A 17,405-nucleotide genomic window follows, 5' to 3' on the forward strand; every position below is an offset into this window, starting at 1 on the left:
GAGAACTCTAACGTACATGTAAGAAAACGGTAAGAATTAAAGAGACCAGAACCACTGGAAACCCCTAACTATGTCACATCCTTCGGCTCCCTATGCTCCCACTGTTGCCCAAATACGGTCAGTCCATAACCTATTTCAGGCTTTCTCCTCACCAATCCCCATTCCCCATCCCAGCCATTCTCTCTTTTACTGCTAGATAATCACAATAGTCCCCTCTGGTATAAGATACCTCAATTGTTTACCCCTTCCGCCATCTCCAAAACCCATCTCCTTGTCCATCTCCTTTCCTTTCCTCCAGGTTCTAAAGAAGACATGCCTATTTCTTTTTCCTTCAAAGGCAAAGCATCATCTGTGCCTTAGACCCCATCCTTTCCTAATTTGTGAACTCTTGCTCATCACCCTTCTTCCTCTCCAGAACCCTTGCCTCCACTGGCTCCATTCTCTTTCTCCTGAGTACGGGAGATGGGGTGGGGAGTGGTGTTAAACTCATTCCTAATTAAAAAAATAAAATAAAATAAACTCATTCCTAATGCTGCAGTTAACTGCGTTGATATTCTCTCCTTACTAAGCCAGTACCTGGTAGCCTCAGTTCCATGCCCCCTTCCCGTCCTTAGATGCACATACGTTCCCTCTGTTGTCACACTACAAAGAAACAGCTCCCTCCACTGTCATTATGGTCCCCTTTTGGCAAAGCTAAGAACCTCCAAATACCTCTTCTCCTTCTCCCCTCCCTGGCACCCTTGATAATATTTCTCTGCTAGTAAAATTGCTACCTTGCCTTGGCTTCCATGAAATTTCACTTTCTCCCTCATCACATTCTTAACTCATGGGCCTTTTTCTCTCAAAGCTTTCAATCCCACCCTGTTCTTATCCTCTATTATAGAGAATGCTCTTTTGGTGGCATTTTGAACTATCATGCCAAAAACAGTGGCTCCCAAATGTATCCTCTAGTCCTGTCCATGGGTCAGCTGATTCTCTATCTCGAATGGCCCAATGGGTATCTCTACCTAGGTCACCAACTCCCAATGAAGTGTAAGCAATAGATCAATTTATATTGTCCCACTTCTGTCAAAACCATAAAGAGCCATGTAAGCTCAAAACCCTGGATTCTACTTTGATTTCTTTTTCTCTTTCCCACACACATATTGCGTTGGTCACTTCTCTCTTTTTCCCTGCTGCCACCAAAAGCCAAGGCCTCACTTCCCTATCTTTACTTGCATAGATGACTGCAATACATTCCACTTTGTCTATTTCCTCCCAGGTGCACATCCCTTATCGCTGCCACCTGCCTCTCGTCCTGCCATACACACTCTCCCCCACATGTAGTTTTAGAGGACTTCTAGTGAAATTTCTTTTTTAAACCACCATTTTCATCATATCACTCCCTACTGAAAACCTTTCACTGATTCTCAATACATCTCAACTGAACTTTTGGAGTTCCCCAAGGTAACCTTATTGTTCATTATTATAATACAAACATTACCCACATCTAGATCCCCCAAAAAATCTCTGCTCGTTTGCCAGATGCTATCTGGCAATTTGTTTGATGCTATCATCAACCCTGCACCTACCCATGCTCTATCTTTTCCTTTTCACCAGTCAAAACGTTAGCCATTCTGGGCATCTCTTACATGATAGTGTCGTGATAAATGTCCAGTCATTCTAGACATACCAGACTACCACCCATAATTTTCTAAATATTCTTGCTCTTTTGCACCTCTGCATCTATACCTATGTTCATATACCTATGAACTTGCAGTTGCCTGAAGTGCTCTTCCTTCTTTTTCTCTCCTTGCAAAACTCTACTGTCCTTCAGGTATAACTAAAAGGGCTATTTTTTAAATTACCTTCCTCTCCAACCTAAGACTTATCAGGTAAAACTTATGGCCCATTCTCTGTGCTACCATGGCATAAGTTTATACCACTGCCATATATTTGCCAGATAGAGGGCTGCCTCCCCTGTTAGGTTGACAGCAACCCAACAAGAAGTAGGAATCACATCTTATGTGTTTCTGGTTATTTCTCACTGCTTTTAGCACTAAAAATGGCCTGTAGTAGAAGCACTCACTAAGCATTTATTTAGCTAAAATTAGTTCTGTAACTGTGTGTCTTGCAAGGAGGGACTATGTAATGTTCCCCACTTAGAATCCTGACAGGTATATAAAGTTGATGCTCAAACTTTATAGATGCCGGCTTTTTGAAACCAAGAACTGTGTCTTAAACTTCTTTCAAATAGTATTTATATATGATAGATGAATGGATGGATAGATGAGTAAGAGAAAAACATCATTTTTCCCTTTGCATCCTTTTAAAACATATGTTTAAAATGGCATTATAAAAAGCATAAATATAAGCAGATAGCAAGTTTGTTTCTTTTAATCTACAAACCATATTGTTGACAAATGATTGTCTTATGTTTTAACATTTATTCACATTTATGAACAAACAAAGTTCAGGCCAAAGAAGCAGCTTTTGTTATAGCCAGAATAAGCTTCTCAAGATCCAAGTAAGGAACTGGCCCACCCCTGAGTTTAGGGTCCGTGAAATTTTCCGCACACCATTCTTCCACTTGCTGACACTTTCAACAAGCTTCTAATCAGAGGGCCAAACAAGCTAAAGTGATTGATGAATGCACATCAGTGACTGTCACAGTAAAAAAGCACAAGGCTGTTCATCCAGTAAGATGGAAAGTGCTTGGTTATGGAAGCGATGTTTTGATTTCCATGAATATTTATAGAAAATTCATATAAGTTCAAGGACTTACATAAAAGCCAAGGAGTTGATGTTGGTACAGAACAGGCAGAGGGACAAATTTCCTTGCCGAACACCTTCATTTAGATCCCAAGCTGAAAGCAAATTTCTTTCATGACCCAGAAAAATTAGGTAGACAAAAGTTGCTTTTACCTCATCAGAGCTAAACAACAGCAGAAGGAGAAGTACCGGCAGTTGATTAAAGGCATTGTCCTGACCACCGATACCACCATGGCTAAGCAGGGGCTGCCTTATGGAACCAGGTCAGGGGACACTGATTTCTCTATTCAACTCTGAGGCACCACTTTGTAAATGACACAATCATTTTTGGGTACAAGAGGTGCTTTAAATGTGGTAACATTATATCATTTCAGCTATAATGATCATAATTACTTATTTCTTTTAATCACAACCCACTTAACCACTTTAGTACAGACGACTAGTTCAAGGAGTTTAATTTTCATTCAACATCTAATCTTTGTGTTTACTGAAACCCTTCACGGGCTTTGTTTACTGTCTGCTTGCTGGCCTGGACGTTTGATCTTGCAAGACTAGATCAGACAGGGTCAGATAAAATACTGATTACTAGAATAAACCAGGCTTGGAAAAGTAACACTGGTTTTTAAAATCCTCATTTCTCCCAGCCTTTTAATATTTTGCAAAATAAGTTCAAATAAATAAAATTAAGACAACTAACAATCAGGGGGTTCTTGAGCAATGATTGAGAAAAGAAAAGTGATGAGGATAATTTTGCTTTCTGGCCAAAATATGGGGTTTGGTTAGGTCCATTCATTCTACTGGTATTATTTTATGACACAAATAATTTTACAATATCCACTATATTTGTGTGAACTTTCAATGACCCCTTCATCCTTGTGACATATTAAATAGTTGAGATTGGCCTGACCAAAGATGACACCTCATTTTGCTTTGGTATCAGATGAAAAACACATTAGATATAATATTATTTTAACTTTATTAATTTTTAATTAGGAAGCATTTAAAATATATGAGTCCTTCATTGTGAAGGTACTTTTTAATTCCTATAAGATCCCCTGCAAAAGTAGATTGCCACAGAGTATAATTTCTGATGGTACTGTATATATAATTGCCACTTAGTTTCATAAAAATGATGAGGCAAGTTTTCATCTAGACAGTTAATAGAAAAGGGTTAGGCTTAAAAAAAATAAGTGTTTCATTAAAATGTGTAGAACTTATGAAAGAAAAATTGATGGGGTAAATTTCACATAATCCTAAGAATTCTTGAAAATAATTTTGTAACAGCATGAACATTTCCAGGTCCCTGTGGATTATTCTTGTGTCCAACAATAAAACTCCTACACATTAAACAACTGTTAATATTGATCTTTTTTTTTTCCTGCTTTTATACAGTATGTACATTTTTTTTTCTTATACTTGGGAGCTTACAAGCTCTACACTGCAAAGTCTAGGCCAGAAGCAATTACAGTACAAGATGCACAGCAATAAAAAATGCTGTCTAAACCAACCTACTACCCTACCCAGTCCATTTTATTCAATATCAAAAATTCCTGGGAAGCAGGTTCATAGTTCTGGACCCTAAAACCAGAGTATGCAAAGTCTCTCCCCATTCATCCTAAATTAACACTAATGTTAACTCAAATATGTCTATGTCAACCATGATGGTCTTTGAAATTAAAGAAAGAAGGTAAACAGAATGTACTTTGCTGTGATCACTGGGGAAAATAAAGTTAACATGCTAAGCCAAACTAACTTAGGACATTTTATAGAATAAGTGTAAATAGTTTAGCTATAATAACAACAAATTCAAAAAATGCACATTAAAATGTTTACTTCAAAATTCAGACAATTCCATTTGTATATAGTTTTTACATCTGTTTTTAATGATATCAAATTATTGATTGTTCATTTTTCTCATATTTATTTAAGCATTAACTATAGAATTTGCAATCTGACCCTTTTTTTTTAATCCTCTCAGTAGACTTTTATTTTTGCCAGGTTTTAGCCATATTTACTTTGATCTTTCAGAGTATATAATTATTTTACTGTTTATTTATTTCTATGAGAAGAGAAAAAAATTTTGACCTAGGAGATCTATATGTGGCAATTTGTAACAGAATCACATAGCTTATGTTAGGAAATCATGGTTTTGATTAAGAAGCAACCATTTAGTTCCCACTGTTTTATTAAAACAGACATTAGCAGATAATAGGAAACATATTTAACAATGTAGCTGCATTTAGTTTGGGACATTAGTAAGTTAGCATGAGATTTTCTTTTATACATTATATCAGCCAGGATACATGTAAATTGGTAATTTGGGGGTGGAAAGGAGTGGGTAGGGGGGCAAGGAAGGACACAGAACTCTGACTTCCAGGTTCTCAGGAAGAGCCCTAAGGTAGAATTCTGATTTTGCTATCTACTAATTTCCAGATTTCAGACTCATTACTTCTTTTTCTCATTTTGAAAATGGATGGACACAAACAGAAATTTTACAAACACAATCATTCCTTTCCCGTGAGAAGTGGATTCTACTAGATAGGAACTCCCACAGTGACATCTATTCATAGCACAAAGCTTCTATCAGATGAAATGTGCCTGTATATCAGGTCCGACACTTCCTTTTCTCTGAGGGTCGAAAGTTAATAAAATATACTTCTCTGAGTGTTTATTTTCTGTACACCATTATACCTGCCACGAATTCTTTGTTTTTCCTCCCACTCCCTTGGTTGATGAATCAACACCACTTGAACTGTTTTACGGCAGCTTGTGTTTACTTCACACATACCTTAACCTTCCCTTTTCTCCTCCTACTGACACACACACATGCACACACACACTGTTCAACAGCAATGACTAGCTCCATCTCTTTGAATAGCATGTGTACACAGTGTCTGGCAGCCTCTTCAGGTGTGGATCCTTGACCCTCCTGATTGAAATCAAGGTCTCAGTCTGCTTTTATGACACTTAAGATTTAACTGTGCATTTACTATCTTGAAAAAAAAAATAGAGCTTAAAGAATTGAATCTAAGAAAAAAAGGAGGAGATATAAGTGTTGGTGTGTGTGCGCATGTGTGTGAGCAGACACATGCACTCACACACACACACAGTCTGTAGTGGCAATTCTGAAAACACTACAGTGGAGAGTTTCTGAATCTGGAATTATACTCTAGCCTATTAAAAGAGGACTCTTTCTTCCTTTTCTCTTCTAACAGCAAGTAAATGGGATCTAACAAATGACCTTGAAGCTGCATGATTCTTTTGATTTTTAGCCAAAGAGGATATGTTCAAACACTTCAACAATTTTATTTTAAAAGAAAAACTTGGTGACAACACTTAGAGAAAAGAAACCCTTCTGAACTACACAATCATGTCTTAGAATGAGAAGGAGTTATTCATCTTATCCTGTATAAGAGTTAATATTAATAATATTATAAAGCAAGTGCCCAAACTGGAATTTAAATGCTTCTGAGAATTTCAGAATATGCTGAAGAGAAATGGATCTTTTTTTTTTTTTTTTTTGAGAAATGGATCTTAATTCAATGTGCAGTGCGCTTTAATTTCTCCTGGGTAGTTCAACATCTTGACTTTCCTTACAACTTGGATATTTAGCATAAAATGCTCTCTGTCTTTTGTAATCAGAGACGTGCTGCCAATGCCTGTAAAGTTCATTTCCTCAAAAGGTAACTGTAAACGAGCTCCCAAATATTAAACAACCAACATGTATTATTTCAATATCCTTTCCCTGGAGGAAACCAGCAGGTAGTAAAACAAATAAATTCATCTTTTACTTTTGCCTACCCACCAGAAATTGTCATTTGAACCTCAGATCGGGGTAGTTAACTGTCAGCAAGGCTATGAATACCTATAATAAAGCATGATGGATGATGTCATGATCATGCAAAAATATAGACTGGAAGGGACCCTCCAACATCAAGCTATTATGTTACCAAAAACTCCCCCAAATCCCTTCAGGGGCTGGTATCATTTGAATTTGAAAAGCATGTAAATTGGGTAAGAACACTAGAATGTTTCCAACCCTGACATATTTGTAAAGGAAAAATATTTAAAGGGCTGGATGGTCTAAATAAGCATGGCATTTATTATACAAGAGACTGCATTTTCAGATACAATTCTACATTTCTTACATTACTGCTAGTACTACCGTTACTACTAATTATTATTATAGCATTATAGCTCTTATTTATTAAGAGGTTTCTTTATGTCAGCATTCATTTATTTAGTCCTCACAGTGAGTGATTTAGATACTTTTATTGTTTCTTTTTTATTATTATTATTATTTTTTTATTGTTTCAATTTTCAGATGAAGAGACTGAATCTTGGTGAAGTTAAATTTGTTCAAACACACACTAGCAAATGGAGGACAGAGATTTGAACACAAGTCTGCTTTTTACTGCAGGGTCCCTTTAATTTATATACTGGTCTGGAACTGTCACCAAATAAACACATCAAAACTCCATTTCTAACCGAAGGTTTCCTGATACCACAACAAGCAGTCATTCCAATTTGTTAATTGGTACTTAAATTATAAGTGCTGATTTAACCTACAATGACTGCTTTTAATTTTCCATTAATATGTTAATGGAAATGATTTATTGATTGAGCCTTTCAAATAGACAGGCCTATCTGAAATAAACCATTTCAAAGATTTCTCAAAGTCTTGGCCTTCACATGCATCTCTTGCGAAAATGACAAACTTTACCCATTATGCTATGAATTTTACTTTAGTTCTAACACCATCTTAGTTTTTAAGTGAGCTAATTAGGATATCCTGATGGAAATATTAAGAATCTTACCTTTGCAAAAATTACACATAATTAAATAAAAATTTATACCTAAAATTAGCATAAACTCCAAATAACCAACAATTCATTGACCTAAAAACTAAAAATAGGCTTTAAAAACAAAAAGTTCAGTTTACCTTTAATCTTCTTGTACTTCTTATACCATCTCCCAAACTCCTGGCACTTGGTTGCTGACACGTTGGCATAATATGTGCTATTTACAATGGATGAAATCATACTCTGAAAAGAAAAAAAAAACATAATAGCTATATTTTTCATAAACTAGTACTCCTTTTTAGGGACAAGAATTACAGATCATACGGATCTTCATGGTCTTTTAAATCAAGTAGTCACCCTCCTGCAAACTAAACTATTAAATGTCAAATATGACTAGCTAAATTTACTCTTTTTTTTTAACTTCTACTGTATAATGACAATGCTTTTTCCAAAAAAACAACCTTGGGGTAATGTCAAAGATGGAGGAGGCAGGACATACAGATTAAATACAAAGGGAAAGAACAGTTGTGATTTAGGAACCAGAGTAAAAGGTGAGATCAGATGCTCCAGCATCGGTAATTCAAATAATGCTTTTCAGATGTTTCTGTTCTGCTTCCAACTGCAACAAGCTTACACAGCCAAGAATCTGAGAACATCCGTGCTACACACTGCAGAACAACATTTAGGGAAATAAGTTAAATTAATATAATTTATAGAAACGTGTGATTAGCACTTGTGTGAAAATTCATCAAATGAAAAAATTAACAGTGCTATTTTAGAGCAGGGGAAACTAAACATAACACTTGTACTGTGTTTCAACCAAAAATGAATCAAAGCTAAAACTTTCTGGGTGCTTAAGTACATGATTCTTTCTTCCTCTTCACCCCTTCTCCTTCCTCAGCTCTACCCTTTAGCCAATTTGTTTATAATTGGGATGAAAAGGAAAGAGAAGAGCATAGCTTGACTTACCACTAAAAAACTAAATTATAATTGCATACCTTGAATGAAATTTCCTACAGGTATGTTTTCAGTCAATATGGCATGTTTGGACCAACATTTGTAACAGATATTAACTTATATACCTGAATTGACTGTGATAATACAGCCACAGATTTACACAGAGACTTTTACTTCAGCAAATTCCGTCTAAAAACAAATGGACGTAAACTCGAGATTCCAAATGACTTTGGTAAGGTTTTATATCTTGCCTTGAAATCTCATCTTTCTTCAAAAAGGTATCTCCACATATGGATGGAGCAGCTATGCAAAATCTCAAAACTTAGAACTAATGGTATTTTTCCAAAGCAGTCAAGATAAAAAGGATAACAGTAAATCAAGGCAACGGCAAGTTATTTACCAGGGGGTTCAAACAGCAAACAGTACTACACAGACTCCTATTTAAAACAGTTCCCTCACTGAGCCCACAGAGTTCCTCTTTTTCAAAAATCACTATGTGGGCATCTGGTTTGGCTCAGGTCGCAATCCCAGGGTCCCGGATTCGAGTCCCACATCAGGCTCCTGGTGGCGAGCCTGCTTCTCCCTCTGCCTGTGTCTATCTCATGAATAAATAAACAAAATCTTTAAAAACAACAACAACAACAACAACACTATGCAGTGCCAGTGGGGGAGGGGAACCCTAATTCAATTCAAAGAAACCTCTTTGGCCCTTCCTATATAGTAGATGGCTAACCTCCCCCAGGTGCTGATCTCTAAATGATAATTCTGTTCTCTAAGGAGAGATAGTGAGAAGAACCTTTTTAATCTGAGGATCTGAACACAGCCCCGGGAACACAAAGAGCCAGTATCACCTGAGTGTATCACAGAACTTCTAGAGCCTTACCTCCTGCCTTAGAAGAACAGTGGAATCCTAATCTTCCTGAGGCAGGGTTCTGCTTTGTGTGTTACTAACAAAAGAGTAAAGAAGTCTTTTGGCTAGCTGGGCTAGTTCCCTTTCCAGGCTGAGTTTTTCTTTTTGTCTTAATCTGTGAAACCCTTGAGGACAGTGACTGTGTCTGTTGCATTTTTCCCCCCTCATGTCTAACACACTTCTGATGTGGGACATCTGAGTCACTGAAATGTAACAGATGAAAAGGGACAGAGATGAAATTTTAAAATGCCAAACTGAAATGTCATAATAATGAAAATTTTAACATGAAAGCGGCCTAATAATAGATGCACCAGCCATACTGGTGTATACGAATAATTGCAAATGTACTTGTCATCTCTATATGTTGTTTGTATGAATGTTATCCTCTAAAGAGGCACAGGATACATAGCCATGACAGGAAACTGAAATTAAACTCCTATTGCAAGGATGGTCTGGGAGATGAACTAAAATGCTAAGTGTCTCAATTACTACTGGGAGCTGTCCATCAATTCTTCCTAGACCATAAGACCAGGCCACCAATCCGCATCACTGTGGCCCCAAATAATCCACATTTCCGTCACTCTCTAGCGTCCCTATTTTGTCCTTGCTCCAGATGTGTCTTCACTGACACTGCATATGGCCAGTGTCAATCTATGTGTCAAGGAAGTTAATACCTGGGCTTCCATGGTCTCCATCACCAAATCCTGTACTAGAGTCAGGTTCACACAACTCATTTAAAAAAGAAGTTGGCTACCCAGAGACTCAATCAGATTTGTTCTCTTCCCCAATTATGAATGAGTTTCTATCTCTACTGACCATGAAGAGGGTGGAGTGAGGTGGGAATAAATTTAAACTATGAGTTGAGCAAAGGAAATAGGTAGCAAATAAAGTTTCCTAGATGATGAGAATCTTTAGTCAAGTCTTTTTAATTTGTGGCACATTTTATTCATATTAATTCCCTGCAGGTCTTTACATCTAGTTGACACTGAAACTAGTTCTACTGATAAGAATTTTCATAATTCATCTTCAGAGAGTTTTAAAAACAGAAGAGGTACATCTGGGGCATACTTTGGATGAAAGGTCATGTTATGTCTTATTATTCTAGTTTCAAACATGAATATTCTCTAACCCTAAATTAGATGGTTACATTCTCATAGCCTGAGTTTGAACCACTAGGCCTCACTAGAATACTCTGGACACACACATGAAGTCATCTAAATGTTAGTGTCAGTTTGTTTTTAAAAAATCAAAACCTACTTCACTATAAACAAAATTGAAAAGAGCGAACACAGACTCAGCACATACTGACTCTACATGGAATAAAGTTTTCCAGAGGTCCTGCGGCACAAGAATCTGCATTTACCACATTTCATCCATTCTACAGTCACATTTTTTTTAATATACTTTAATGTCATTGAAATTGGAATGCATCTTACAATCAACAGCATCTTAGACCTGATGAGATATAGTTGCTGCAAAAATAGGATGCGTAATGATTAAAATCTCTCCCACCAGTCACTCTACCAAAAAAAAAGAAAAAGAAAAAGAAAAAAAAACCCTAATTTCCATTTACTGCTTTTTTTAAAGTATCTATATAGTTTTGTACTTTGTATTGCTCTTTTATGTTTTCCAGTAATTCTAGAGCAACCACACAATTGGGCTTTGAGGATCTCCACATCTTTTTGAAAATGAACAAAGATTTGAGTAAACGTTTTCAAGCCAGAATGCAACCAACTCCTGAGCATCCTTGTTGTATAATGTAATGCTGATACAAATGACCCAAAAGAGATGCCTGTTGTTATTTATAACACTTAAAGGAATTATATTTTACTGAGGGTCATATTAAAATGACTTTGCACTTACTAAGCAAGCTTACTGGCATGGTAGTGGCTGTGACAAGGAAAGGGGAGGGCCACACATGCACTGGGCCAATCAGGGAGCTCCCAGAGGTACTCAGTCACAGCCACAAACACCACATGATTAGTAATCATAGACAAAGCTATGCTATGAAAAAATTATGTGTTAAAATCAATAGGAAGGTTTAAAATGTCTTCCCAATTATAGAAACTTTTGGAAAAGTTTTAGACTTCTTTGTAACTAACCATGAAATCTTAAATATGAAGATATTAAATGAGGAATAAAATCCAGGTTTGTCATTTGCAGTCACTCTGACACACAGGTTATGCCAGTTTTCTTTGAAAGTTATTTAAAATAGTAATAAAAATAGTAGTAATAAGATATTTGAGGATTTAAAATACAGCAGCATCAGTTACTTCAAAGTTTACTAGCTGACTTGAACTTGCACCAAGACAAATTGCAAGAGAATATCATACTGTTTTAAATATATATTGTTTAAACACTAAAATATATTGTTTTGATACTATACTTAAGTAGATTGCCTTATCTAAAAATAAATTTTCTTTTAGGCTCCTGAACTTGTTTGTTTTTGACTAGCTCAGATTATAGATGTCACCTGTTACATGGCTCCATTTTCCAAAATGAGGGCCAAGAAGCTCAAAATGAAGAAGCATCTTGTCCAAAGTCAAATAGCAGTGGAAAGCACCATAAAAAGACACTACTACCAGGCCACATTATTTCATGAGTCTCTTAAGAAGGGAACCTAGTTAATGAAAGAAAGGAAATATTCACCACCACCTCCATCAACTGGTACTCAACAGCAGATAATGCAACCAATTCTTCAGACAAAGAAGACACGAAGTGTGACAAAAGCAAAACATCAAGTTGTGACCTCGGGCCCCTTATAGGAGTTAAGGAGCTTAGGATCAGAGAAAACTAAGGAACCCAATGACAATTTAAAACTTAACAGTTTGAAAAGCAAAACAATATACACCCGTTAAAATGATTTGTCTTAAAAAGACAGAGATCTGAGCACCCGCTTTCCCTCCCTAAGAAAAGAAAGATAAAATAATTAGATATCCTTTACCATAGTCTCCTTGGCTTAGTGAGACTTACTTGTTTGCATAGCAGACCGATAATACACTTGCTTTAAAAAAGAACATTTTAAAACCAAGTGAATGGTTACACGTTCTGTCAGTAGGAATGCCCTGTCTCAGCAAGAAGAGTGTCAGAGTAGGGAGAGAAGCTGGCATCCTGTAGCCTCCTTTTCCACGTCTACGTGCGGGAGAGAGTATGATGCAGGCAATGAATAATATATGCAATTTTTGCTCATTTTCAGCCTTTTTTATTCTGCTTTGCGGTATGCTAAATTACATATTAAACATGAGATTATAATGATATGTCCATCAACTATAGTAAAGGGAAAAAACTGATCTGGAGAAATTACTTTGTCATGAAAAATTCAGTTAATGTTATTTGGCAGCCTTCTGCTCTCCCTTACTATCCCCATTTCTGAGCTATACTATCAGAATCGAAAACTTTGCCATTCTAATTGAAGGAAACACTTCCTCTGGGCTTTGCAGTACGACAGTAGTCCATCTGAGAGCTCCTCCGCTAAGGTGCTGCTGGTGGCACCCTCATCTGTGAAAGTGGGATGTTGGTACCTGCCTAAGAGAGCTGTAAAGATTCAGAGAGATGATCTGTGTAAAAGGCCTGGCACAAGACGCAGAGTCAATGAGTTCAGCTCTCTCCCCTCCACGCAATCATTTCATATGTTCATGGCAATTACCCAGTTAGGGATTCTTTCCAAGCTGTCATTTGTAAGCCTCCTTCAACAAGAGTCATGAGGTTGGGCCTCGAACTAAAACAAACTCACATGAAAATAACTGAAAGGGACAGCTGGCAACTGGTTAACACAAGACATGATACATCCCCACTACATACATGAATTTAAGACTAAATGAAACAGACAGTTGGCAACTAGTTAAGACAATACTGGTCCACACAATTGATCAGCCTCTTGTCTATAGATAAACACATGGTCAATTTGTTTTTTTCCTCCCAACCCAACTGGCTGCTTGAGTTCACTGTCCGATTATTTTAGCATATTGTACATTTAAGTTGGTCCTTTAATGATCCCCAAATGAGCAAGGCTTGCTCAGGATGACAGGAATAATTATCCTACAGTCTATGTCTTAAAAAGACTATATAAACACCGTATCGCCATCATACTGGAAATCCAATAACATTTCATGGTTCAGTAATTTCTGCCAGTCTTTTTGTTCCTCAAACATTTGGCAAGAAAACCTCAGCTACGGGCATGGGACAGAGCTGCTTTAAAAACATACCTATATGCTAAATGAAATAAGCCAGATAAAAAGACAAATATTCTATGATTCTACTTTTGAGGTATCTAGAACAAGTAAACTCAGTCAGAGAACAGAAAGGAAGTCACCTAGAGTTAGGGATGCGGGGAAGGGAATGGAGAGTTATTATGTAATGGCTATCGACTTTCTGTTTGGGGTGATAAAGAATTTTGGAAATAGGGGTGATGGTTGCACAACATCGTGAATGTAATTAATGCCGAATTATGAACTTAAACATGATGAAAATGATAAACTTCATGTTATGTATTTTTACCTCAAAAAACAAATTTAAGAAAACATATCTAGAGTCACAGAAAACATGGTCTCTTGGTCCTTCCACTTGATCATCATAACAACCTATGAGGTGGACAAGGAAGGTACTATTAGCTTTACGTATTTTAATGGATCAAAACCCAGAGGACCTGGGATTTCATCTTTTAATTCTTCCTTGAGTAAAGAGAAGTAGGCCACAGAAAGAGGTGGTCATAATGTTTCCAAATTGGAACAGTTAGTTAGAGAAGACTATTTAATAAGAGACCTATGCATAAGGTATGGTAAGTTAGGATGCTCAGCGCAGACTGTATGACTGAAGGGAGAGGCTGGAAGTGGTGACTCAGGGTGACTTCGGAGGAAAAGGAAGAGGCTGTCAGCACTGAAACACATTTGGAAAGGTGAAATCAAAAATAAATACATGGACACACAAATACAACCTATACTTTCCAAGCACCTGGCCAGACAGAGAATAGCAAAATCATGACCTCTCTCCCCTTAAATAAATATATATGCCTCAGCCTGCAATTGTTGCCCTTTTATGGACTTTCCAACTTTTCTTCTGCTTTCAAAAACTGCTCTTTTGACCTGCCGAACACTGGGATGTTGGAAGAACATACATACTGGCCACTGAAACGTCATTCCTTTATGCAATCACCACACTTGAGTGAAGAAATACCTAAGATGATTTGGTTTAGGGGTAATAAAGAAGAATTAGTTCAAAAAAGGTCTTTTAAAAATCAAAAACCAAAACAAAACAAGAAACCCTAGTCATTTTTTTTTTACTCATGAACTGAGTCTATCTTACATAGCCCAGTAAGCAGGGCTGAAGTAAGTAGTACTCTTCTTCCTAGGTTGAAAGCTTTTTCCTCTCTCACCTTCACCACTGCATCCCCAGCCCACGGCAAAGTGCCTGACTCCTAATTGGGACTCCAGTAATATTGCTGGAATACACTGTTGAATTAATGTGAACAAAAATGCACATTACATAGGTGGAACCTTAAAAAAATGCATGCACCTGTTCTATGACAACCACAAACAAAATAAGTGAGCTTATCCCCACACTGAAATGCAATCCAGTTACACAAGTGAGGTGAATAATCTGGAATGTGTTAAGCGTAATAGCGGTAGGGATTAATGCTGGGGCCCATATCACATGTCCATGCTTACTGAGGATGACCCCGGTAAGATTTTCCATAATCACACATCACACAGAAGCCTAAATCAAATCTCCCCAAATTGAATAGAACTGAGCCCTGTTTGATTGAAAATGTACTGGGCATGGACCACCAAATTACTGTATTCACTGTTTCTAGTTCAAAACATTTTAGAGCTGCCAAGAACACCATAAAAATAATAAAACTTTACAGTTTATAGCACTTTCTAAAACATTTTTATACTTAATTCATTAAACACATTATAGCAGTGGTTCGCAACCAAGAGTGATTTACTCCCCTCATAGGATATTTGGCAATGTCTGGAGACATTAGGGTTGTCACAACTGGGGGAGGGGGATGGTGGCATGCTACTGGCATCTAGTGGGTAGAGGCCAGGGATGCTGCTACACACCCTACAATACACAGGACAGCCCCCACCACAAAGAGTTATTCACCCAAAAGATAAACAGGGCCAAGCTGAGAATGCATCAGAATAATGACTACCTGCAAGACATGTATCATGCTGAATGCTGAGGAAGTGAAGATGAATAAGAGATGGGCAGTCCATCAAGTGACAAGAACTGGGACACAGCACCAATAACAGGCTGTGATAAGCCCTGCGACAAGGGTGTGTACAAGAGGCTACCAAGAGCAAAAGAAGCGACTGCTTCAACCCGGAGGCCAGGGTACTTCGCCAGCAGTGACTTTCCAGGTGGAATCTGAAAGATGACTTCATCAAGCAGAGGACAGCACCACATGCTAACCAGGAGAAATCACATATGCAAAAGCAAGCGTCAAACTGAAGGACTCTGGAACTACCAAAGCCTGAGATTAACATGGTGCAGCTCCCCAGAAGGCCAATCTCACGTGGACAGAAGGAGAATTTAACAGAGAAAAGGATTTTTAGGACTTTTAAAATATCAAAGACACAGGTACATGGAGTAGAATATAAATTTTGCATCATTTTTAAAAATAGCACAAAAAGTTGCTGCTAGACTTGTAATGCTAAGGGTACTAGTTAGGTTGCTCCAGCCCTCAGGAATATTTTGTTGACATTTGAGCAATGGCAAATGTTCCAAAATGATTAATTCCACGTGTTTGGAGCACAAAGAGGATGCAGGTAAAAGGAGGAAGGTGGCAGCTCTGATGAGAAATCAGCTGGACAGGGCCACTGTAACAATTCTTATAGGCTATGTCACACAGTCTGCACCTCCTTCAGGCTGGGCACAAGCAGTCACTGTAGGCTCAGAGACAAGGAAATGGCAAGATCTCAGTGTTGGAAAAGCAGGAGACAGGAGAAAGGTTACAAGGCAGTTAAGTCTAAACAGGGCAATGGCACGAAGGAGGAAGATTTCAGATATGAAGGCTCTCGGCTCCTGATCTGGGTTCTTTCCTCTCATGTCATCTCTCTAGTCACATTTTACAGTTACAGCTAAACCTGATAATCACTCTGGATCAGCTGTGACCAAATTTCCATTGGCTGTAAGAGCCCTGCATAAAATTCTGAATTGTTGATATTAAGTTAGGTGCTTGTCCACTTCCAAGCAAAGCCCATTTTGACTTCCACGTAAATCCAAGAGACAAAGAATTCTGACTAACCGTGAAATTCAGGACAAATGACTGAATTTTTTTCCATAAACTGTTCCTTATCAATCCTTGTATATGATCAGAATTAACTTAAAATTCTTATTTCTATAACTTCATAAGCCATCACACTGAAATAAATAAATAAATCAAAGTCCTAGCAACAAGTGTTAGCACCTACATACCTACACATACATACTGAAATGGCCAAGAGCAGGAACATAACTGGTGGTCAAGAAATATGAATGTTCCTTTCTATACAGCTACTACTACTCAGGTGCATGCCTTCTTGAGTATTTGGAAGCAAAAATATTTGCAGCATGCTTTATCTCAGAGGATTTAAAGTCCAAAACATGCTCCACGACACACACACAAAAAATACTCAGTTCACACCAACAACACTGTATCTCGATAATAATAGCTGATACTATTAATGGAGCACCATTGTATGCCAGGCACCAGGCCAAGAATTTATATGATTTATCGCATTTACTCCTCATTATAGGACTTACAACTATTAGTCTCCTGGTTTTACTTACAAAGAAAGGCCTATAAACCAGGACACGAATCCAGATCTAACTGATTTCAGAATGCATGCTCTTAACCACCAGGCTTCCTGCTTCCCCCAAAGACTCTATTATCCGAGAACGCAGCTCAGGGCACATCAAGTTTCTATGGTTCTTGTCACCTTCCCTTGAACTTGACAGACATGTAATTAGTCCATTGTCTTAAATCAAGTGTAGTAACTCAC

The 17,405-nt window shown here is 37.5% G+C and overlaps 1 protein-coding gene across 6 annotated transcripts in view; it reads right to left on the reverse strand.

Annotated features, from left to right (window-relative positions):
* The window catches only part of SATB2 (SATB homeobox 2), a 288,684-nt gene that overhangs the window by 89,077 nt on the left and 182,202 nt on the right, over window positions 1-17,405 (reverse strand). For all 6 annotated transcript variants that reach the window (XM_049106485.1, XM_049106488.1, XM_049106487.1 and 3 more), the window contains one exon: window positions 7,694-7,796. In XM_049106485.1, the coding sequence (XP_048962442.1) occupies window positions 7,694-7,796 (103 nt within the window). The remainder of the gene's footprint in view (window positions 1-7,693; window positions 7,797-17,405) is intronic.

This window comes from Canis lupus, chromosome 37 (assembly GCF_003254725.2).
Source record: "Canis lupus dingo isolate Sandy chromosome 37, ASM325472v2, whole genome shotgun sequence".
Lineage (NCBI taxonomy): Eukaryota > Metazoa > Chordata > Mammalia > Carnivora > Canidae > Canis > Canis lupus.